Raw genomic sequence first — 24,861 nt, 5'->3', positions numbered from 1 at the left:
GTAGAGTTGTCCATGCTTCCTTCCCTCTTACACATGACCTCTGGCAGTCGGGCTTGCTAACAATACAGAGACCAAAACATAGAGAAGGGGACTTAAAGAAAGTAGAGATATTACGGTGTGCTAGACAAGACTTCAATGTCATTTAGAGAGGTACCTGAGATAAAATTGAACCCAAGGAACAAGAATAGAATACTTTAATATAGGGGATAATGTAAGAAAAAGACAACGTGAAGGCTAAGGGGGAAAAGCTGAAATAAACACACACATGAATGAGAAGGAAAAGTTTGAAAAGTCTCTTCTAAGTGGAATATCTGAATAATAGAAGGCCCTTTAAGAACAGAATGTAGGGGAGCAAACCAGCAAAGGCAACACAGAAAACATTTCTCAGAACCAGAGGGTCTGAAGGTCCGAAATGAAAAGGCTGCTCACTGTGATGGAGGCTAAAGACCTACAGTCATCAGGAAGTTTCAGAATAAGGCTGAAGAAAAGAGATCTAAACCTTTTGGAGGAAGAAAAAATGACAGGTGAGACACCAAGGACTGGGGATAAGAATGGGTTCCTGCCCTAGCCAGTTTGGGTCAGTGGACAGAGCATCGGGCTGCACACCGAAGGGCCCCAGGTTCGCTTCCGGTCGAGGGCACATGCCTCGTTTGCAGGCTCGATCCTGGCCCTGGTCGGGCACATGCAGGAGACAACCAATCAGTGTTTCTTCCTGTCTCTCCCCCTCCTTTCCACTCTCTCGGAAATCAATGGGAAAATATCCTCAGGTGAGAATGAACACAACAAAACAAAATGAACAGATTCCTTAGGAACACTAAAAGGCAGAGGAAAATGGGGGCAATGTCTTCCGAATTCTAAGAAAAGAAAGCAACACGTTTCAACCAACAATTCGATACCTTGCAACCGTGTTTGAAAGGCAACTGGAAATAGTTCACCAACATGAAATAGGGAACCAAGAAAAAGGAAGATGTGGGATCCAGGAAAGAGAACCAAACACAGGAGGGAGGAGAAGGCTAATGGTGAGTGCTCCTTCGGGCCCAGGAGACAGAAGGTTCCAGAAGGGATTTGTCTTAGAAGGCAACTGCAACAGAGAACTGTCTGCCAGGTTTGACCTATGGATGGAAATTATGTGAGGGATGAGGGTGCTCACAAACCTTGAAACCATCGCACTGAACACCTTAAACTTACACAGACTGCCTGTCAATAGGATCTAAATAAAGCAGGGGAGGGGGAGACTTGACTTTTGGAAGGACTGTAATGCAAGGTATAAGAGTATTCAAGGCAGATAGTCAAAGAAAATATTTTATTTTTTATTGTGATGAAAAACATATAACATACAATTTTCCTTTTTTCCCCCAATTATAGTGCACATTCGATATTATTCTGTGTTAGTTTCAGGTGTACAACATAGTGGTTAGACAATCAGACACTGCAAGAGTGGTCCCCGTGATATTTCAGGTACCCCTCTCCGCCCTGGCTGGTACATAGCTATTACAATATTTTTTAAAAGGGATCATTTCTAAGTCCAGTAAAAAAGTACTAGGAGAAATCATAGGATACTACTTACTAGTAACTTAGAGCCTATTCACAGACATAGAACAAGGACACTGGTATGGCTCCAACAGGAAGCTAAGATACATCGGAAGCCTGGAGGGGAAATGAGGGTGTGGCTGAAACCATCCTCTGCTGGCACAGTAGATGCAGCGGCTCTAACAGTGAGAGTCAAGAACTGGAGCAGAGGCACACGTCAGCAAGGCTCCAGGCACACGCCAGCAAGGCTCCAGGCACACACCAGCATGGCGGGAGGCGGCTGCCTGGGGATGGTACCCACAGGGTCACACGGACAAGAGGCTGCTTTTCTTGCGAGCCTTTTATTGCTCTTTGATTTTTTTAAGGCGGGAGAGAGAAGGCAAGTCAGAGTGGGAATGAGAGCTTTCTCCCCAGTGTGCTCCTCAGCACCTACTCGGAGCTTGCTGGGTGCAGAATCCTGAGACCCGGCCCGACCTACAGAACGAGGCTCTGCATTTCCCACCTCTACACCCGTGACCTTGAAAAGCGCTGGCCCAGCAGTCCCGGTGCCCCGGCAGGTGCCCATCGCTGTAGTAAAGGTGAAGCAAGGGGTCACGGGGCACATGGTGACCGGGGCTTCAAATGTGACCTCAGGTCACTGTTCTGGGTCCTCCACCCTTGTCGCTCCCCTCTACTGCTAACCCACTGCTCCATCCTCCTGACCTGTTTTATACATTTTGGTGCCTACTTTGTTTGGGGCACCTATTTCTTCACAAAATCCATCTTTACAGAATTTATCACACAGAGGTTGCAACTTTTTGTCATTGTTCTCAAATAGACCCAGTATATTTACCAAGATGACTCTCAGTAGACTAGATGCTCAGAGGCTTAGCAGTTGGGAGTCTTTCCATTGTTATGTCGTAAACCTGAACAGAACAGGTGAGTGAGTCAGTAACTAGGACAGCCACTGGCTTCCAGGAAAGGGACTGAAAAGCAAACACAACAGGCCACAGAGAAGAGAGCTTTGACGGGACAAGCCGCCTGCAGATTGTAAGAGCCCTTCTGGGTGGTTCCCTGAGGTTTCCCGGGAAGGACTAGGCTAAGGGCCTGCTACAGAGAGGATTCTCCTGTTCGCGGCTCTGCCAACCTAGGCTTTAATAACTTTTGCATCTTTAAAGTTCTGAAGGATTTATGAAGCTTCTGCAATGATCTCAAGTACACTGTTAATACATTGTATAAGCCAGTCCTTGCTTTTAGTATAAAATAGGTAAGAAAAATCCATGTTACACATTTGTTATACCAAAAGTTAAAACCATAGTAGGTGTTTGGACTACAAATTAAATATGTAATATGAAATTTTTAAAACTGAAGAAAAATCGAAACTAAGATACTGTGAATTTTAGATTAAAGAGATAAAAACAAAATATAGTTTAAAATGATTCCCACTAGATGCTCTTGATGTTAGTAGTGTGACTTGGTTGAAATATTGCTTCCCTCAAGACATATATAAAAAGTAATTACAAACCTATCAAAGACTACGTCTTAGAAGCAAGGCTTTATTACAGAATTTCCAAAAACCCCTGATTAAGATCCTATCTCCTGTGTTAGAGTGAGGGGTAATCTATGGAAATTGGCTTTGCTTTTCAGTGACCCTTGCAAACACCCTATTGGGATATTAGAAACTGCCAAGATGTTGCCTTTTCAAAGTGATTACATTAGAGATTCATATCTATCTACATAAGGAATTCCTTATTTTGTGGTGTTCTCTCACTCATTCACTGATAGCAAAATTCAAAAATTATCCTGAGAGAGAGAATTGGGAATTTGTATTAACAAGGGACTGAATGGCCCAAAACAGTGTGCCATAAACATATATTCCTTTGCCGAATGTATCTTAAAAATCTGTGCAAATAATCTCCATTAGACCCATGGTTGGCTTCAATTGTTTAAAAGGTTTATGTCCAAAAAGAAGCTGAGTAAGAGAGGTGCCCCTAAAAGATGCCATTCTGCCACCGGGAAGCAGGCGCTCGCTCCTGGCCCAGCTTCGGACCACACACACTGCAGACCCGCTCCCCTCCACCCACCTGACAGGTTTGCTATAGAACATTAAAGATTAATCTTGAATCATCAATCTGTTCCGGGGAGGAGGTATGTGAAGGTCAGAAGTCTTGAAATTTACACCAGTTAAAGTTTTTATTTTTATGCCATAATCCAATTATAATCTTTCTTTTACCCGAATCAAATTTGAAAACTTATTTTTCCATTGCATTAAATTAAAAAAAAAATGTTCTCCCTCATCACACTAAAGCATTCCTTGTTATCTATTTCCAGTGCTCAGGTAATTAATGAATAAAATCATTTAAATGAGTCTCTTTTAATTATCTCCAGCAGATACACACTATCTAAAACCTGTCTAGGTCAAAACAGGTTCCTCCCCTGCAGTCACCTACGCAGACTCTGCCACACATTCCAAGTTCAGGACAAATCAAGGCTTTCCAGAGCACAGTGAATGAGCACCACGGACACGCCGCTCCTCTCCCGCTGGGCCCGTCGGGCCGTCCTTAGAACTCCTCCTCGGCCTGCTTGCTGCGGGCCTGCTGCAGCTGCTGCAGCCGCGCCACGGTCTCAGCAACAGTGCGTTCCCCGTGAACCTTGTTATCTCTCGTGCGGATGTTCACAGTGCCGCTGGCTTTCTCTTTTTCACCGACAACTAAACAAAAGACAGTAAGGATCCTTAGGTGGCAGCGTTCTCATTGGGCATTCGAACAGAAAGGACCCCAGGACCAAAAGCCACCCAGTAGCTTCTTCTGATTAAAATGTACAGGCGAGCCCGGCCAGTGTGGCTCAGTGGTTGAGCATCAACCTATGAACCAGGAGGTTCACGGTTCGATTCCTGGTCAGGGCACTTAAACGGGTTGCAGGCTTGATCCCCAGTAGGGGCGTGCAGGAGGCAGCCGATTAACGATTCTCTCTGGTCAATGTTTCCATCTTTTTCTCCCTCTCCCTTCCTCTCTCTAAAAAAATCAATAAATCCATATATTTTTTTAAATGTGCAGGTGACCATGCACAGTTAGGCAACTGATTTAAAATTTATTCATTAAAAAAACAAACCCACTCTGCAATGGCAACACTGCTGTGCTTATTGAGTCACTTAGTCCAGCTGACTTAATAAAAACTGACCGTGAGAAGAAATAAAAGGTTAAGGGGAGAAAACTTTTACAGTGCTGTACAAATTATTCGTTTTCACACCATAGTTTTCCTTTCTTATGTCAACTGAACAAACTTAATAGTTTAAGAATCAGGATTAAAAGGAACTAAACTGATGACTATAATCCTCTCAAGCTAAATCTCAAGATTTCAGAATTTTCCCAGGTTGTGCAGCTTGTCTTTGGCTAAGTTCCTTTCTTACCCAGGATGAAGTTATATTGTGCTAACTGTGCATTTCTGATCTTCTTATTTAATGTACAGCCCGGATCCAGGTCGATGTCCACCATGAATTTAGCATCATGGAATTGTTGCCGCACCTATTTAAACAGAGACACGGAATTCTTCAGATCCAAAATTAGAATTATATTTTGATCTTAAATGACTTTATGTAACTTGTAATTTGGAAAATCACGTAAGCATTAAAAATTAGTTCTTCAATAATTTTGTGTATATAATGACCTAATTAAATAGAAGTCTATAAGAATCTATATATATAAAAGCCTAAGTGACTGAATGACCAGTCGACCAGTTGCTATGATGCGCACTGACCACCAGGGGGCAGACGCTCAATGCAGGAGCTGCCCCTGGTAGTCAGTGCGCTCGCACAGCCAACCTCCCATGGCCAGCCAACCTCCTGTGGCCAGCCAACCTCCCGCGGTCCCTCGCCCCGGCCAGCCAGCCCCGATTGGCCCGATCGGGACTGGGTGAGACAGCCCCGATCCGCCCTGATCACCAGCCAGGCTGAGGGACCCCACCCGTGCATGAATTCTTGCACTGGGACTCTAGTACCTTAATAAAAAGAAAGTATCAGGCTCGAGAAATATTAAAAAGTGATTTTTTTTCCCCTCAACCGTGATTTCCTTTTTGATTAAAATAAAGCTTAGCCCTGGGCAGTGTCCCATACACCAATTGATGTTTTTCTCTAACATCAATGTTTCTCTCCTTCTCCCTTCCTCTCTAAAATCAGTCAATATAATGGAAAAAAAACACACAAAATAAAAACCTACCCCCACCTAATTCCAATGCCACTCTACCCCCAGAGTGGGGGAGGTCAGTACTGCTTCCAGCTGAGAAATGAGTAGGAACATTTTCCTGCTGAGTGAGCTTTCATAATGCACATAAGATAAAAACAATGAATCAGCCATAGAACACAGGTGGCTTTCATCATTTATAACTACACTACTGTGGTGCAGTCACAGGAATACAGTTTGTCTGAATGGTTTGCTTATTAGCTGGTTTAATGTTCATTTATTTCTTAAAGACAGCTGAGACCTGAGTGCAATTTATTTTGATGGTCTAGAAACACGATTTCGATGTTATAAGACCATTCAATGATATTTAGATTTTTGTCTCTTTTAACTATTTTATTACTTTTAATTTGCAATTCTGAAACAATGCTTTTTAATAACACAACTCTTGATCATTTAACATTTCTTGATAAAGAATTGTTGCTGTAACAAAACAGACTGTCATAGTCTTTAAGGTGTGAAGAATGAACGGATATTTTTGTATCTGTTAGTGAGGTAGCTGTTTGGCCAGTAGGGCAAAACATTGGTCTGGCATGCCATTAATATGGGAAAAGGTTTCAAATAAATGAAGAAATTTGCATTGAACATGAAGCAAAACTACACTTTGGGTCAAAAAGTAACTTCAACTGCATTATGCATTTGAATTTGCACATCATACTGAGGCATTCCCTACTTGCTAACACGAACCACTAAACAAGAGTGCACGAAACAACTACCCAACCTGTCTTCTGATCACTGAGCCACCTAGGAAAGCATTAAAGAGCCCATGTGCTCTAAGCTTACCACAGACTGAAGATAGTAACAGCTCTCTACATCACAGGCAGCTTGATTTACCAAGGATACAGCTTATGGGATTTGGAAGCCGAACAACAGATGTTAAATTTAAAGAGAAGTCATACTTAAGGGTTACCTTTTGGGCATAATCATCACACGTTGGTCCCACTGGAACTACCATTACCTGGCGAGGAGACAGCCAGAAGGGCCTTAGGAAGAAATTAAAAATATTTAATGTGGGTTTTCCTAAACAAGGACTGCCCATTCATTTATGAGTCTACCCTTTGTATCTTTTCCTTTTAAATGTGTGGACCATTTAAAATCATGGCTTTTATTTTAATATCCAATAAAGACTAAAGGGAGATGAAGGAGCAGAAAGCCAACCCCAGAAAGAAAAACCTGTAACTAAGTTTTGTCTTGCTAAGCAGATGGCAAAGCAGACGGGGGGCAGGGACCACACCCCACGCTTCACTACCTCAGGAACAGACCACCACGCCCCATGCAGAGGGCTTGGCACGTTGCTGAAGAACCACACTTACTGCTATGTTATTAAAGAAGTGACTTTGCTCGAGCATGATTGATTACTTATTCCGCACAAGGGGACACAGACTGTCTTCAGTTTATTCAGCTCCATGTTGCAGGATGCAACACAGTTCTCAGTGACTGCTGAGGGCATTTGGGGAAGATGAGTGGGTCTCACTACTTATTAAAAGATGGTCCATCTGCAACTCTCTTTTAGGGTATTTCAGTGTCAAACTTCCCGATGCTGCAGACATCAGCGTTTCTCTGGGTCATTCCGTATCTTAAGTTGTCTGGCTAATCAGGGAAAAGGTGGAGTGGGCACTAAATTCTGCCCAAAATGTGCGTTTTCCCCACCAAACGCAGGTTTGGCAGAGCAGTTAGCTGAGGATCCCCTATTCTCTAGATTCACATAGAGAATGTTTCCCATATTTGATTTGATTTTGTGAAATATAACAGAAAGATATTGTTATTTCACTGAAAAGTATGACACACTTCCCTTCAAGTCTGAACTAACCAAATTACAAATACAACTGAAATAACTACAGTGTATAAGACAGAACAGATTTACAACAGTTTAACAGAAGTTTTGCATCAACAGAATTAATGCAACAAGCTCTACAAAACGGGGATTTTATAACCGTCTTTACAAATTGCGGGCCCAGACAGAACAGCTTAGAAAGTAAAATGAAAGTCATGCGCTCATATGTTTCCAGCAAAAACATAACCTTAGAAAAGCAAGACACGAAATGCTGATTGTTCTGGAGTCCGCACTCCCAATGGAAAATGCATGGCTTCTAAAGGGTGTCCACCTACTTGCTGACAACGGTCAGCGACACTCAGCATGGGGAGCCAACGCCTGCTCTGTTTACTCAGACAGACTCATCAAATCCCTTGAAAAGCCATCAAAATAGCCAATATGCTTCTTACTGAATAATAATTCCTAATTAGAAAGTGTAACATTCAACAGATCAAATTCTGAGATAAAAATAATTCCTCATAAGTACTCTTAAAGCTAAAAAATCTGGGTTTTAGTTGTACTGCCTTCCTATTTAGTGACTATCTGTCAATAGTTACAAGTGACTAACTGCAATCGCTCTCCCTTCCCATCACATGCTCAACTGGACAGCAGACATTTCTCACGGCCAGTGTCTGTCGCCCAGAAGGAAACAGTGTGAAAATTACCATTTGCCCCCATAGTTCTCAGTGAGGATGGCGATCATTCTTTCCACGGATCCCAAGATGGCTCTATGGATAATCACTGGCCTTTTCTTATCATCTCCATCATGGCTAGAAAGGAAAAAATAATTTGTTTTCCTTTATTTTATATGTACTAGTATGTATATATATATATATATATATATACACACACATACCTTTATTTTATATGTACGTATGTACAAACACACACACACACACTCCGTTCTATGTCCTTGAAGAATGTTCAGAACAGACACTAGGAACTCACCTCACAAACGTGAGATTGAATCTGATGGGCAACTGAAAATCCAGCTGGATGGTTGCACACTGGTGGTAGCGCCCAATGGCATCCTTAATCTGAATGTCAATCTGAGAAGCAAAGACTTACTGTGAGGTGTTGTCCAGAGTGAAGCTGACTCGGTAGTTTTATGAGGGCTGATTTCCCCCTCCCTTTTTTTAACCTGAAGTAATCTCTTCACCCCAAAACGAATGTCACCTTACTCAGATCCACTTTGGCACTGACCTTTGGACCATAGAAAGCTCCATCGCCAGGGTTTAACTCCCACTTTTCACCAAATTCATTCAGGCTGTTTTCAAGTTGCTAAAGATAAAGCAACACTGACTTTAATCTTTGTTCCTCTGCAACCGGTCTAATTTGAGACTAAAAATTCCATAATTACTTTCATGGGTCACTATTCTCTGCTTCGTCACTTTGTCCACTTGGATATACTCACCCCCCAACCCCTTGCAAGGTTACAGCTTGATGACTAAAACACGTCCAAGCATTTCTACATCCAAAAGCAAAAGGAAAAAGCGAGCGTACTCTAACCCAGGAGCCATTTCTAATTTTCTTTCGCTTTTACCTACTTAGGAGGCTGGCTTTCTTACACGGTGGAGGAAGCCACTTGCAGCCACCCAGAATTCAAGCGCCTGAAAAACACCACTTACCTTCTCAGCGTGATTCCAGACTTCAATATCGCCAAGGAATTTTTCCGGCCGAGTAGACAGGTTCAGTTTAAAAGAAAATCCAAAAATGTTGTACACTGTACGCAGAAAATCCAAACAGCCTTTGATTTCTTCCTCGATCTTTAAATAAAAGAAAATGAGATGCACAAGAACAGACCCAGACACAAATGGCAGGAGAGGGGGGTTAGAGAGCAACCAAAGGACTTGTATGCATGCATATCAGCATAACTAATGGACACAGACACTGGGGCGGTGGGGGCTTGCCCGTGGTGGGAATGGCTGGGGGCGGGGGTCAATTGGGGAAACTTATGTAAAACTTTAAGGAGACTTATATAACATAAGGAGACTTATGTAAAACTTTAGACAATAAAAATAAATTATAAAAAAGAAAATGACACGGCGGTAATTTTCCGTGACCTCCTTGACCTTCCCTTCAGTGCATTTCACCCCCTCCCGCCCCCGCCCCCCCCCAACCCCTACCTGCTCCATGGCGCAGAATATGTGCGCGTCGTCCTGCTGGAACCGCCGCACCCGCGTGAGGCCCGTGAGCGCCCCCGACAGCTCGTTCCTGTGCAGCACCCCAAAGTCGGCGAGCCGCAGAGGCAGCTCTCGCCAGGACCTCGGGCGATGATCGAACATGAGGCTGGCAAAGAGAAAAGGAAAAGCCGCTGGCAGTTAATACAATAAACCGCTTCTCTGAGCGTACACGAAAGGCTGTCAAAAAGCCATGGATTCCAAGTGGCTCAGACAAGCAACGTCTCTCCAGTTCTGGGCTGCACACAGCAACGTGGGCACTGGCATGAATGTGACAGCAAATAATTGTAACACAAGCACCCGGAACTGAGGGAGAATGACACACGTATTCCCATAGTCAGCAGTCACATCCTTGTGCTCATTCCCTTAATTTGGGGACGGCCTTTAAGGCCCTATTTAAAGATAAAACAGACTCAGCTGCCTACAAATCACGTGTCACTCTGGAAACTGAAGTCCGTGCTTTCTTGTCCTTCCCAGAAGTGCTCAGACCCTCTGCAGAAGGAACTCGCTGGTCTCCTGGACCACAACCAGTTCCCATGGGCATGCCTCTCTCCCCCTGCCCTCCAGCACCGCTACGAGGAGCTGTGCGCGCTGAGCTGCCTGGAGCCACAGTCTCCCTAGTTTCCCCCAAGCTGTTCATCCACCTTTCATGGGTAGAAAGAGGAAGAGCCCCAAGGCAAAGATTTCCTAAGGATGTTAATTCACTAGCACTAGGTTTTGATAGAACATGTTTCTTTAAAAGAAAAAACAGCCCTAGCTGGTTTGGCTCAGTGGATAGAGCGTCAGCCTGCAGACTGAAGGGTCCCAGGTTTGATTCCGGTCAAGGGCACATGCCCAGGTTGTGGGCTCGATCCCTAGTAGGGGGCATGCAGGAAGCAGCCGATCAGTGATTCTCTCTCATCATTGATGTTTCCATCTTTCTCTCCCTCTCCCTTCCTCTCTGAAATCAGTAAAAATATATTTTAAAAATAAATAAATAAAAGAAAAAACAAAAAACACTTTATATTCTGCCCATTCACTGCTATTCTTCAATGTCTACAGATCTGAGGACCAAATCAGGCATAGAAGAAATTAAACCACCACACTAATGCTGCATTTAAATACTGTTCTGATCACATCATTTGTTTTTAAGAAAAATCCTTCCAAAGGAAGAAAAGCAATCTAGGATTAAATGAAACTCGAGGCTGCTGAATACCAGTGTCCCGGGCAGTTCATGGGCTTCAGAGCGAACTGCTCCTTCTCCACCTCGAAGGAGAACATGTTGTCGCTGTAGTGCTCCCAGTGGCCCGAGGTCATCCACAGCCGGCTGTTGAAGATGTTTGGGGTGACCACCTCCTGGAATCCTCGTTTCCTATATTCACTCTGTTAGAGAACAAACAGAACATGTGTCTAGAAATTAGTGCTCGTACTTCTGGTGGGAGGAAGAATTTAAATTTCCTACCCTCTAGCGCAGTTTAAGATGCACATATGCTATGATCTAGAAATTCCACTTGGAGGTATACACCAGAGAGGAAACTCTTACACCTGCCCCATAAGGAGGCTTGTCAAAATGATGCTATTGCAGCACAACAGTAACATGGGAAAATCAGAAATTACGTCCGTGCCCGCCGATAAAGGGACGGACATACTGCGGTAGTTCTAGGATGGAGTCATATGTAACAAGTGGCAGTAAGCGGGATCTGCATGTATCTTAAAAAAATCAAACTGACTGATACACAATGAGCCTTCCTGTATGCAAATCTGAAGTACACAAACCACTGAGGATACGTATGGATGGGGTGGGTGGACAACATGGACAGAAAGGATCCACGCTGCCTTCCAGACCAGCTTCTTCTGGGAAAGGCAGGAATGCTTCACAAAGCCCACAGGGGAGCTCGTGCCCCTCACTGTGAGTATTACTTTACTTCAAACAGAACCTAATGCAAATGTGTGTTAGATTAGGTGGTGAGTATACGGATGTTGGTGGTACTATTCTTTATAAACATACTAGTAGCCCTGCGCATGAATCCATGCGCCAGCAGGTCGCTGTCACCCTCCTGTAGCTCTCCACTTGCCCCCCTCCCCTCTTACCCCTCACCCCAAACCTTGCTTCCCTGCCCCCTCCTGTAGCTCTCCGCTTGCCCCCCTCCCCTCTTACCTCCTCCCCCAATAGCTTGCTGCCCTGCCCCCTCCTGTAGCTCTCCACAGCCCACTTGTACCTCGCTGGCCCACCCTCCTGCTGATCCGTGATCTGGTCATGATGCGCTTGGTCGTTACGCCTCAGGGTGTAATAGCTAATTAGCATATTCCTCTCTGATTATATAGGATGCGTTCAGCACTTCATAATTTACAAAGACAAAAAGCAAGGTAAAGACTAACCTGCTTTCTCAAGGGAAATATAAATGGTCAAAGAGCACAAAGAGCCCCTGTGCAAAGGGTGACAAGTCCTAGTTCCAGTGCGGTCACTGGCTTCTGTGTGCACATCCATGTCTATGGACATTACCACGCATTAGGAAAAAAAGTTCTTAAATTCATTCCATTACATTTTTCTTTTAAAATACAAGATTATCTTTCGTTTTAGCAGACCCTGTTTAATAAAATCGGCGCATGTCCTAAAGCTACAGAAGAAAATGACGAGTAGGGTTTACCCGGAGGAACTCGATCAGCGTATTATAAATGTGCGCTCCCTTCGGCAGGAAGAAGCAGCTCCCAGGGCTGAGTTCATGGAAGAAATACAGTTCCTGGTCCTGCAAAGAAGACAACAAAGAATGCTCACTGCTGTACATGTGACGTCACTGTTCCTGAGAATACGGTCCTGATGTCTCCTGCTTTCCTCTGGGCCGCTCCCAATGCAAAGAAAACATGCGCCCATCTCGGACGTGCAATTTAATGGTACAGATTTGTGGTTAATTTACAACTTAGTTCCCTGCCTGTTACATTCCTGAACCCAGTCAAATGTACCAAAGATGACATGGAACAAGGGTCTAGTTCTCTTCTATCTAGAGAGGGCTCACATGGTTTTAAATTCCTTAAAGCTCTAAGATCTGCCTGTTTTAAAATTTGCTTTATTTTTTTTTTTTAAGTAGGAGTGGCAGTTAGGAGTCTGGGAAAAAGACACTGACAATGAAACAGAAAAGCTGGCTGATTCTGGGTCATGGTGAATGGCACCCCCTCCACCCCCGAGGCCCAAACTTTTCCGGGAGGTGCCGCACCAGTCCCTGCGGCTTCTTTACAGCTGGACGGACCTCAGGAAGTCAGGTGAGCGTGGCAATGGATGCTGCCTCCTGCTCAGGCTTCCTACCCCACCAACCAAGGACGCCTGGCACAGAGTGAACACAATTTCAGAAAGAAATGTTTTCACCTGACACCTAACTTCCAGTTTGAAAACATTCAGGGCAGAGGGATAAAGGCAATGCACCTGGAATCCAGCGCTGACTTGCTGCATCAGCTTGGGCAACAAGTATATGACTCTCTCTAGAACTCAGTTTCCACATCTTTACAAGTAGTCACAGGTGCTCTGGCCGGTTAGGCTCAGTGGACAGAGGATCAGCCTGTGGACTGAAGGGTCCCAGCTTCGATTCCGGTCAAGGGCACATGCCTGGGTTGTGGGCTCAATCCCCAGTAGGGGGCGTGCAGGAAGCAGCTGATCAATGATTCTCTCTCTCTCTCTCTCTCTCTCTCTCTCTCTCTCTCCCTCTCTCCCTCTCTCCCTTCCTCTCTGAAGTCAATAAAATAATTTTTAAGTAAATAAGTCAGTAAGACCAGGTGAATTTCCAAAGTATCTCTCAGCTTATGAGGCACTGCTATGCTTCTTTTACTGAAAACTGTGGGTCATCAGCATTTGTCCTCAATAAAAGGAACAGTTACAATGAATTTTTGTGCAGTACTGAGCACACTCTAGAAAGATAATGTGGACAATCAGGAAGTTACTTATGGCTTATATAGGACACAGTACAGTAATACTTGAAAGCTATAGCATTTCTTCAAAGGGAAATCCTTAATACAGTTAAATACCTAACACAGCTGAATTTCAAATGAAAATAAATGCAGTCTAGACACATTATTGTTCCTTTTTAACATACCCTCCCAATTTTCCTATGATCTCGGTTTTTGGCTTCCTCTTGGAACTTCTCCCACTCTTTCAACAACTTAGGGTCTGGGAATGAAATGCCATAAATCCTTTGGAGAGTCTCCATGTCTGCTTTCCCCTCCCAGTATGTGGAGGAATTCTGAAAACAAGGATCAACCGTGAAACAATATTCACATTTGTCAATATCTCACTTATTTTAAGAGTTAGATGTTAGTTCCCATAGGCACCTTATGAATCAAATTCATAGTAACCCTTATACAAGAAAAGTCACAAAAAGTTCACACCTAGTGAGACATCCCACAGTGGCTCTGGGGCAGAGCTAAACAGCTGGGTTCACCCGGCAGCACAGAGCTGGCTGTTCGGTTCCCTCAGAAAACCCACCCGCCACACCCCCTCAAACCACAACTCCACGAACATGACTGACTGCAAGGGCATCTTTTAATGCATGAGTAAGCAAAAATGGAAAATAAGGCAACAAAAAAAATCTTGAAATGACTCAATTATGCTTACGATTTACAGTGCATTTTAATCATCGCCCATAAAGTGTTTCTGAACTAGTAGAGACTGGCAGGACTAGCTAGGTTAGCAAGAACCACTTGGGTAATTACTACCTTAGACACACAAAGAACAAAAGCACATGCTCCTGCCGTGAGCCTGGAAGCTTCATGATGGCCCATAACTGCGTGATTTTGTGAATCCCTCAACTCCACCCCCATGTGCTCTGGTGGTGGGTGGCTGGTCAGCCACCACTTCAGAGAATTTCTGCTAAAAATGCCTAATGACATATAGTAGCACAGGCAGGAGAGAGCATGAGAAAAAATCCGCCCAAAAGCAAATAGGAAGAGAAATCAACGGAAGTTTAAATATCTAGCCATCCAACACAGATATATTTACATGGAGAGAGCCTCTTGGGCTGTATTGCTTACTTTGTGTATTTTCAAAGTCTTAATTTTGCCAGTGTGTCTGACATGAGGACCCCGGCAGAGATCTATCAAGGGGCCACACCTAAAGGTAAAATGAAAGGAATTTTAATAAAGGCTTACAATGACATGCACACAATTGTATTTCATGACATCTGACAGTCTCACCTATAGACGGTGGTAGTTGGAGTATTCACTTTTTCATTCAATATCCGACATTTGAACTTGTTGTACTGAAAATAGCAAAAATTATATTTTTAAAACTATCCTTTTTTACCTCTAAATACTACAGCTAACATAGAACTCGAAATACATCTTATCAAAGCACTGCATGTTTATAAATATGTTCATGTTTCAAATTTTGAAAACATAGTTAAATTTTCTAAGGAACAGAGTAGGTTTCAACTTAGTACACTAAACCCAAGAGTAATGACTTCAAATAACACTAATGAGTGATAGAAGAGTAGGTGCCACATGTTACGGTTGATGTACCTTAAACATTTCCAGTAAAGTTTCCTTCTTAACTTCCAACCTTTCAAAAGCTTGTTTTTCCTTAATGATTTTCTTACATAAAGTCTCTAAAGACGAGAAATCATTGCTGGACACACCCCTGGAACAGAAGAAAGTATAAAATTATTTCCACTCCATTCTACTCACACCACAGAGGGGCGAGGGGGATGTTTCTTTTGAACACTTCAAGGGATTTAATATAAAAAAGTAGACTCTTGCATCATGTATCAGAATTGTAAACAAAACATTTTGCATAAATTATTTTAATAACTGATATTTCCAATGGCTCCTGCCTTGGTCATCCTGGAGATTGTCCCCACTAGTGATTCCCCCCTCCACTCTATAGCAGGTTAAAGGAGAGAGGACCGGCTTCAGTTATTTCCCAGGGTACCTTAGGCCCTGCCTCCATCGACCTAGAACAAAGCTCTCACGAAAGTCTCTACACCTCTGTAAGTTACTACACACTTTAAGTTTTTTTTTAAATATATTTTGTTGATTTTTTACAGAGAGGAAAGGAGAGGGATAGAGAGTTAGAAACATCGATGAGAGAGAAACATCAATCAGCTGCCTCCTGCACACCCCCTACTGGGGATGTGCCGGATACCAAGGTACATGCCCTTGACCAGAATCGAACCTGGGACCCTTCAGTCCACAGGCCGACGCTCTATCCACTGAGCCAAACTGGTCAGGGCCACACTTCAAGTTTTAACAGTGGGAATGCTTGGTGACCACGAAGCAACAAGCATTATATTATTCCTCCTTTACTGAGAACAATTTAAAAATAATGTATGGACTCATGGTAATTCAGATTTCATTTCTCTTTATCCAATGATATAACTTACCCTTCCTCAAGGTACATGTCATAATAGAACCCACTTTCTATTGGTGGACCATAACATAAACATCCTCCATAGACTCTTTCCATAGCTTCACCCATTATATGGGCACTTGAGTGCCAATATACCTGAAAATTCAAAGAAAAATGAGAAGGTCTGAGACCGGGCATATGTGTTATAAGTTAATATGGTCATCTGAAAGAGATATATAGAATTTATTATAAATAAACCCAGAAAGAAAAATCTAAATTTACAAATCTATAAACTGCAGTGTGATTCTATACAAAGCCAAAATAATTTAAAAGGATGCTAATTGCTAAAGTATATTTCTACCTGAGAAATTACCTAGTTTGTTTTCAAACTAATTCAATTCAAATTAGCCTCATTAATTACATGGGTGGATTTTGTTCCCTGGAAACAATCACCACTCACCCTGTGACTGCCTTCTGGACTGCACGGGCCCAGGCCGTCTGAGGCAGTGTGCCCACCCAGCCACGTGCGTGTTCTGCCTTTGCTTGGCTGTGGAGCATCATTTAGAATTTTATCTGCCTTTTTCTTACTGGCCCCAAACAACTAGGGTGGTACAACTCGATCCTACAATACCACTAGAGAGTACAAGGACAAACAGTGAACACTAAATGCTAATGGCAGTACTTGGCTTTAAGGTGGTCATTCAGATGAGTCAGACTGTGTCCAAATCAACGTTTTTAAGATTTAACAGTAAGGTACCCAAATGATTTTTAAAATTCTCTTTAAAAGCTTAAGGAATCCAGAATACCTTTGAAAACTATTGATTCACCGACATAAGTAAACCATCGTCAATGAAACAAACTAAAACAACACATTTTACTTCCCTTTATATGTATACCATCATGAAGAAACAAGGAGAAAACCTTGCCATCATATGCAAGTTGGTTTTATCGTACTTTCAGCAGATATGCACTTAGAGATGAGGAAAAAATGGAAATCAACTTCCCAATGTAAGTACTTTAGGTAATGTTCCAATTTATTTATTAAATATGTACATACATCTTGCTTAAGTGTTGATTGACAGTGTAGAAAGCAAGTTTTACTTGCTTAATCAATTTCTAATAAAATTTTAATAGAATTTCCATAAATATGCCCTCATTTTATTATCTAGTAGTGAAAATAAATTTATTCAATTTCACCTCTTGATTTCATAAAGCAAGCACTTTTATTATATTCCCTTAGTGAAAGACAAAAATGAAGACTTCGAATATGATGAGACATCAATAAATTTTCGTCACCTGCTGGCAGTGGTAATGAGCTGGAAAACAATGCAAATGAGAATCACCATCCTGAAATGTAATGAACACGGAGTAAAAACTTACAGCCTGAGCTTCCTCATCCTCGAACTTGAGAAGCTCCAAGGTACAATCTTCCTCCAGAGGACGGTCTAGGTCCCAGACAGCTTTATTCACTTTCGCAATAACAGTGTTGTCAGCCAGGCCTTGACTTAACAAGAACAGGAAAATAAACACTATATAATATACATACACATCTATCTATCTATCTATCTATATATATAAAAGCCTAAGCGACGGAACGACCATTTGACTGGTAGCTACGACGTGCACTGACCACCAGGGGGCGGACGTTCGACGTACAGGCATGGAAACATGGAACAGACTGATGAATCTCCTGCGGGGATTGGGCCAAAACTGGTAGTCCGACATCCACCGAGGGGTCCTGGATTGCGAGAGGGTGCAGGCCTGGCCGAGGGACCCTACTGGTGCACGAATCTGTGCACCAAGCCTCTAGTATACTATACTACTACTAGTGGCCTGGTGCATGAAATTTGAGCGGGCCTGAGCCAGCAGTCGGACATCCTTAGCACCACCACCACTGCACTCGCCAGCCGTGAGCCCAGCTTTTGGCTGAGCAGCGCTCCCCCTGTGGGAGCACACTGACCACCAGGGGGCAGCTCCTGTGTTGAGCATCTACCCCCTGGTGGTCAGTGCGCATCATAGCGACCGGTCATTCCACTGTTAGGTCGATTTGCATATTAGCCTTTTATTAAATAGAAGGATATGTACTATATTATACTATTCTATACTATACCACTATATAAAAAATATATATATATATCTTTCTGAAATAAAATGGAAAAAGCAACAAACTCCAAAAATGTGCCAATGTACCTAAAAATTAACTACAAGATCCTGAAAATTCAGAACACTATTTTATGACATTTAATACTTATTTAAACAGACACAGCCACTCTAATAAACAAACAATGAAACTTTTCAGTAGTCTAGTTTATTTTTTACTTTCTCCAAAGAAGTTCTCCACAAAGCCAAGCTACTTAGATTCCAACAGCAAAAGGGGCCAGGGGTACTAAATAACTTCTCTGCTCTACCTACTGTTTGAAATCTGTAACGGAATTTCTTGAGAGTCAATGCTAAATAACCTCACATGGACCATACTGGATCATTTCGATTTTCCAAAGAAGAAACAAAATAATCCATACTTCAAGACCGAGAACAAAACAACACTTCAAAGAAAACCCTTTTGAAGCGAATGGAGCATGCTTCCCTTTCATATTCATTCCTAATCATCAGAACCTTTAAACAGCCTGTTACTGGTGCTATAATTTTTCACAGAAAAAGAAGTTAGTCTGGACTTGTGGAAAAATGTCTTCAAGCACCCTCACTTGCAGAGCATGACTGAACCCCAGCTCTAAAGCTCATCAAGGTCTCATGTGATTCAATGTAAAATTTGGCAATTCTCAAAAAACTATTTTACAATGGAGGAGGATATTGTAGAATGTAGAGAAAAAGTGCCTGCACTGATGGAAGCCTGAATTTTAATACCCATTGCTACAATATCAGCGTGCAACAATGGAGAAACTGCATCACCAAATGACCTTCAAAATCACCTCTAAAATGACAGATTGCACTGATATTTAAAGGTCTATCCAATTATTTATAATCTCACATGGAAACTGACCCAACTATTGAGCCCCAAATCATATCAGATTAAGAAACCACTACTCTATTACAGAGTATGCATCTGATTCTGTTACCTCTTCCCAACCCGATAAAAGTGTTCAGTTTTAAGACCGGGCATGGCCCTCCTTTAGATTTATAAAATTAGTACATTTTCTCATGTTGAATAATAGTTTCCTAACTTTCCCCTGTGAGATGATCAACCTTCATTTAAGTTTAAAACCGAGACATTTAAATCAAAATAGATTGTGAAACCTTATCTACTTGATTTTTGTGACATGTTTGATCAAGGTAGAAGAACTAATCATATAAAATCCTTCATAAGATAAAACCAAACTAGAGCCTCTAAGAAATTAACTTTGAATCTTGACTATAAAGCTCTACATCCTCTAGATTTTGAAAAAATCCCAAATAATGTGAATTAAACATTAAAAATACAGTAACATAAAGATGTTTTGAGGATAAAACCTGGCAAAATACATTTAAGTTTAATTACAAACAGCAGAAGATGAGGACAGGTGCGGCCGGTACCTGATGCCACACGCGATCTGGTAAGGCGTGGTTTTCCAGGACTCCGCGGCCACCTGCTTACCATCCGGCAGAGTGACTGTGATGGGCTTGCTCTCTTTTGCTGCTTTTTCTGCCAGAATGGCGTCGTGTTCTGCTTTTAGTTTATTGTACATCTCAAGACGCGTGTTAATATATTCAGGCCAAGGATTCAACTGCAAGACAACAAAGGAAGAGGATATTGTAGAATGTAGAGAAAAAGGGCCTGGACTGGTAGGAGCCTGAATTTTAATACCCATTGCTACAATATCAGTATGCAACAATGGAGAAATTGCATCACCAAATGACCTTCAAAATCAACTCTAAAATAACAGATTGCACTGATATTTAAATAATCAGTACGTGCTTGCTTTCCTTTTCAGAAAAGGCCGCGCCTTTAGTTGGAGCATGGGAAACGGAAGCATACGCCCTCTACTTGACAGGCAGTTTGTCTGGCTCAAAACCAAACCCACTGGCCGGTCCAGGTGGAAAGAGTGGGAAGGAGGTCAAGGACGTGGGCTTTCTTGGTTTCTATTGCACTCGGGAGAAGCTCGGACACCAAGTCTCTCCCCTTCAACATCTGGTTTTCATATCTCATCCCACAGATTGCTTTACAATTATATTTCAGTTGCTTTCCTTTTTCAATAACAAATAGCTGCAAGTCCTTCTTCCTCTCCCACGCTTTCCTAATTCTTCTCCCTGAAATTTCCATCGAGTCGGCCTGCCAGTCCCATGTAAGCCCTGAGGATCAGACACAGGACACGTCTGAGACAGCGCTCTGCCACCTGTCAGACCTGATGACAATCCTGAACACCTACCTCCGCTCGCCCTCCATCTCCAGACCCTTCTTTGTTCTTCTTCTTGCCGTCTTCCTTGTGCCTCTCCTGGCCGGCACCCACCTAGAGGAGCAAAAAAGAAAAGGTTTCATATTTCAGTCTAATGTGACACCCCTTCATGCTGCCCCCAGAAGAGTTTAGAGGATGCTATGTTAGCATCTGTTTTTTAAAGAGTGAAAGTCTGATTTTGAAAGACTAGAAAATCCGAGCACTATGGACCACTGTAAAAGGGAAGTGAGCAACTTAAATGAAGACAAGTCCTAAAAGGCAGAGATAATGTCCAAGTCTTCACATTTTATGTATTTTGCCTGTTCCCATGACTCTGGCTGCAGGTTTGCCTGGACATATACTAAACATGTAGCCACAAACAAGCATGAGATCTATTCAGTAACACTCTCAGGGGGGAAATCCGTGTGATATGTATCCATTCATTCCACACGTACTAAGAGCCTCTGCGCTCATGGTAGTCTGTTAAACCCTGCGGAAGATGCAAAACTGAGACCAATCCCTGCCATGTGCAAATGTAATCTCTCCAGGAAAACGAAGGCATGCATGTGTGAAAAACCCCGCGAGGGGGGAAAGAACACAGTTGCAATACTGTGATTCGATGTAGAATAAGCTAGGACAACAGGCCGGATCTCGGGAACGGAGGACATGTGTTCTAGGTGTACACACATTCATTGTCGGAAATATTAAAAAGAGACAGTGACAGAGCGAGAGAGTGAGAGGGACAGACAGACTAAGGCTGACTAAGGCAGGACTGTTTTAACAAATTACATGTTAAGACAAACTAGGGCTCAGACAGAGCAAACCCTAAAAGTTACCCTAAGGAATGTGGACTTCAATTAGAAGCACACGGAGTCACAGAAAGTTTGATAGGAAGTCCTATGCAAAGAGGCAGCCAGCTGCAGAGCAGGTCTACACCAGTGGCTCTCAACCAGAAGCCATGTGCGCCCCAGCGGACATCTGACAATGTCTGCAGGCGTTTTTGGTTGTCATGACTTGGGGGGGGGGTGTGTGTGTGTGTGCAATTGTCATCTAGGAGGTAGAGGCCAGGGGTGTTGCCAAGCATCCAACGATGCACAGACAGCAACAAAGAAGTATCCAGTCCACACAATGTCAACAGTGTTGAGGTTGAGAAAGCCTGAATGACAGGATGGGATACGGTGAGAGGATTTTCTCAGAAATGCATCACTTACATCACTGTCACCTCAGAAACACCCTAAGGCAAACAGCACTACCCAAAATGTCGCCATGTACCAAGTTCTTCCACAATCACATCTGATTTTCACGGCCACCCTGTGAGACGGCTATTATTGTTATTATTATTCCCATTTTACAGATAAATTAGTTGGAAAAGTTAGACAATTCTTCCAGGTTCACACAACCTATGAGTGGCAGGAAAGATATGTATCCAGGTGTTGACAGTGGCCAACTCTAAGGAGTTGCGATCATCAGTGGTGAGGAAGTTTTGCGGGTAGAGCTAGGGATGTGAACGGGACTCTATTATAATTTTGTATGCTTATGACCCTCAGGGGATAACTGTGTTTTTTTGAGATACTTTCCTATCATTCACCAACATAAAGTATACAATTCAATGGTTTTCAGTGTGTTCACAGTTGTGCAACTACCACCACAATCAATTTAGAACATTCTCATCAGCCCAGAAGAAACCCTCACCCATCAGTAGTTACTCTCTGTCCCTATCGCATCCCCCTTCCCCAGCACCTGACAACCACGAACCTGCGTTGTCTCTACAGTTTTCCACATTCTAAACATTTCATAATATGTGGTCTTTTGAGACTGGTTTGTTTCACTTAGCATAATGGTTTCAAGGCCATCCAAGTTTCGCTTCAATACTTCCTTCCTTTTTATTGTCAAGTAACATTCCATTCACGGAGAACTTATCTGGAGAAAATAAACATTCCACATTCCGTTTCGGTACTTCCTTCCTTTCATTGTTCACTTATCCATTTAACAGCTGGGCATTTTGGCTGCTCTCTCTCATCTTATTTTGAGGACTGAATGAGTTCATGCATGTAATCAGTGCCAGACCCCATAGTTGGTACTCAATCAACATTAGCAATTATTATTACAGAAGGGAGAAATCATACATTTACTAGCCAGGCCTCCAATTAAGAATGGCACAGCAGAATATTTATGGGCACAGAACACTGGACTACAGACTATTAATTAAAAAGTAAAGATACCATTTTAAGTGAAAACAATATAGACTATAGACGGGAAAAGGTGTATGAACAGACACCATTTACTACTTTTAATTTAATTTACATCGTTTAGAATGCACGCACATGCATTTTCCCCAACCAAACCCTGAGTTAGGGACGTCCTCGTGTTACTGATGAAAAAATTGTGGCTTTGAAGCTGGGTTGCGTCTCCTTTAGCTCAACGCCTCACCTCGCACGTGGACCAGTGCAGCCGCCCCCTGTGTGTGGCCTCACCTCTTCCCCACGCACCTCCCACCGCAATGCCAGCGTGATCTTCAAGACTACAGTTCACCTGTCACTTCCCTGCTTAGAAACCTTCACTTGCAGGAAACCATTCCAACCATCGGCTGCCTAAGATCCCTCCGACGGCTGCGGCTCCTCCTTCAGCATCTCTCTTGTAAGCAAAGCAACCCCACACACCATTCATTCATTCATTCATTCATTCATTCTTCATTCATTCGGCCGCCTTTTCACTGCTTTCCCTGCCTTTCCCTGGAAAGCCCTGCCCTTTCTGGTTGACCTGGGGGAACTTACACTCATTCTTCACACTCAATTCGAGAGCCTCCCCACGCAGAACTAGGCACCCGCTTCGGTAACTCCTCAGCAGAACGGCTGTGTCCCTGCCGTTCGCACCCCAGGCTGGGTCCTAGTCCCCTGCCTGGGTGTATGGCCCGGCATGCAGAATAAATACTTCTCGTTTATTTGTTAATCGTAAAAAAAAAATAAATACTAAACACACACACACACACACACACACACACACACAACACCCAGACCCGGTGGCATGCAAGTGACCCGGGAGGGAGATGTTCCTAAGCAAGGGACGACACAAAGGTAAAGTTCAAAGGTGAGACGATCAGGGGTGTGAATGAGATAAGGTCGCCTGCGGCCCAGGCAGGGCAAGTGTGAAACTTGTCCAGGGGGTCAGGTCATCGGCCTCCACCATTGATCACCCACCCAGGCGGGTCAGACCTCGGGAACCCGGTTTCTCTTCCTTAACCCAGAGGCTTCTGCCCTGAATGGGGTCTCAGGGCTCAAGGAGGCTCTGCAATGCTCCTCTCGCCGCAGGTGAAGGGAAATCACCAGGCCGGGGGCCCGGAACTGTCTCGATTTCCAGTCAGATGTGCGGTTCTGAGCCGCTCGCTCCAGATCCCAGTTCCCTCACCAGCCGAGAGGATGGAGCGGAGGAGCCCTGCAAGCCCGCCAGCTTAATGAATGGACGATTCCGCCCCTAACGGGGCCCTGGCTTATCCGCCGCCCCCCTCGGTTCCTCCGTCCCACACACCCCGGCCGCTGCCTCCTCCGCCCCCACTCCCCGGGGGGCCGCTGGGCACCGAGAGGAGCCCCCGCCCGGGCTCCCGACCCCACTCACCGGCTTCTCCTCGCCTTCCATCTTCCCTGAAGGGCTGCTGGCCTTCTCCTCGGACATCGGCGAACCGGGAAGAGAGGACGGAATTCAAAAGCGACGGCCGGGGGCAGAGGAGCAGGAGGAGGCCTGAAGGGCGCTGCGGCTCTCGGGATCACGGCGCCACAGCCACTAGCCTGGAAGGACCCGCTGATGCAATCCACCAGCGCCCAAACCCCGCCTCCTAGCGGGCAGCCAATCAGCAAGGGGGAGAGGCGGGATCTCCCAACTCTAAACCAATGGAAAAGCTTGTTGGGGGCGGGCCTAGGAAATCAGTGCGGCGTGGGAAGAGGAGAGGGACCCGCACTCCCCCTTCCTTAGCCCCGACTGCACCCTTTCCGGAGCCGAGGCCACAGTGCGCGTGCGCCTCCTTCCAGAGCTCCGCGGCCCATTAATCCAGGGCCTTCCCGGCCACCGTAGAGAAGGAGTGGGTCTTGGTCGGAGCTTCCGGGAAGTCCCCGGCGCACCACTTCCGGGGTCATCCTTCCACAAAGAACAGTGGCCTCCAGCCCGGCTCGACGTCTTCATTCATTCATTCCTCACGTGGCCCGTAGGTAGGATAGTCTCGTCCACACAAAGGGAATCGCGGAACCTCTTGCTTAAAACTCTCCCGTGACTCGTAGCTGCTCTTGGCATAAAAGTGGTCATGGCTTTGAAGGCCCCCGGCGGCCCAACTTTCTCCACCCCCCCGCGGCATACGGAACTCTAGCCGCAGTGACCTTATATTTCCCCAGGTCCCCCCACGAATGTTCGGGTGCGCGCTGAGATTGGCCTCCCCACCCTCACCTCTGCCTGCCCCCCCGCA

The 24,861-nt window shown here is 44.1% G+C and overlaps 1 protein-coding gene across 1 annotated transcript; it reads right to left on the bottom strand.

Moving 5' to 3' along the window:
• Window positions 1-1,355: 1,355 nt before the first annotated feature.
• Window positions 1,356-24,198, bottom strand: TARS1 (threonyl-tRNA synthetase 1). Its single transcript, XM_070411769.1, has 19 exons — window positions 24,024-24,198; window positions 20,406-20,486; window positions 19,573-19,763; window positions 17,425-17,548; window positions 16,079-16,200; window positions 15,219-15,336; window positions 14,895-14,959; window positions 14,733-14,811; window positions 13,799-13,945; window positions 12,365-12,463; window positions 10,933-11,099; window positions 9,684-9,846; window positions 9,186-9,323; window positions 8,761-8,838; window positions 8,506-8,606; window positions 8,223-8,327; window positions 6,655-6,727; window positions 4,919-5,033; window positions 1,356-4,219 (listed from the first exon to the last, which is right to left on the bottom strand). The coding sequence occupies exons 1-19, from the start codon at window positions 24,078-24,080 to the stop codon at window positions 4,071-4,073; spliced, it is 2,172 nt and encodes a 723-aa protein (XP_070267870.1). The 5' UTR covers window positions 24,081-24,198; the 3' UTR covers window positions 1,356-4,070.
• Between the last annotated feature and the right edge of the window lie 663 nt (window positions 24,199-24,861).

The sequence above is a fragment of the Myotis yumanensis genome, unplaced genomic scaffold (assembly GCF_028538775.1).
Source record: "Myotis yumanensis isolate MYYU_CA2020_CCGP unplaced genomic scaffold, mMyoYum1.0.hap1 SCAF_4, whole genome shotgun sequence".
Taxonomy (NCBI): domain Eukaryota; kingdom Metazoa; phylum Chordata; class Mammalia; order Chiroptera; family Vespertilionidae; genus Myotis; species Myotis yumanensis.
Note: the sequence above shows the minus strand (reverse complement) of the source record. Positions and strands in the feature narration are given on the sequence as shown.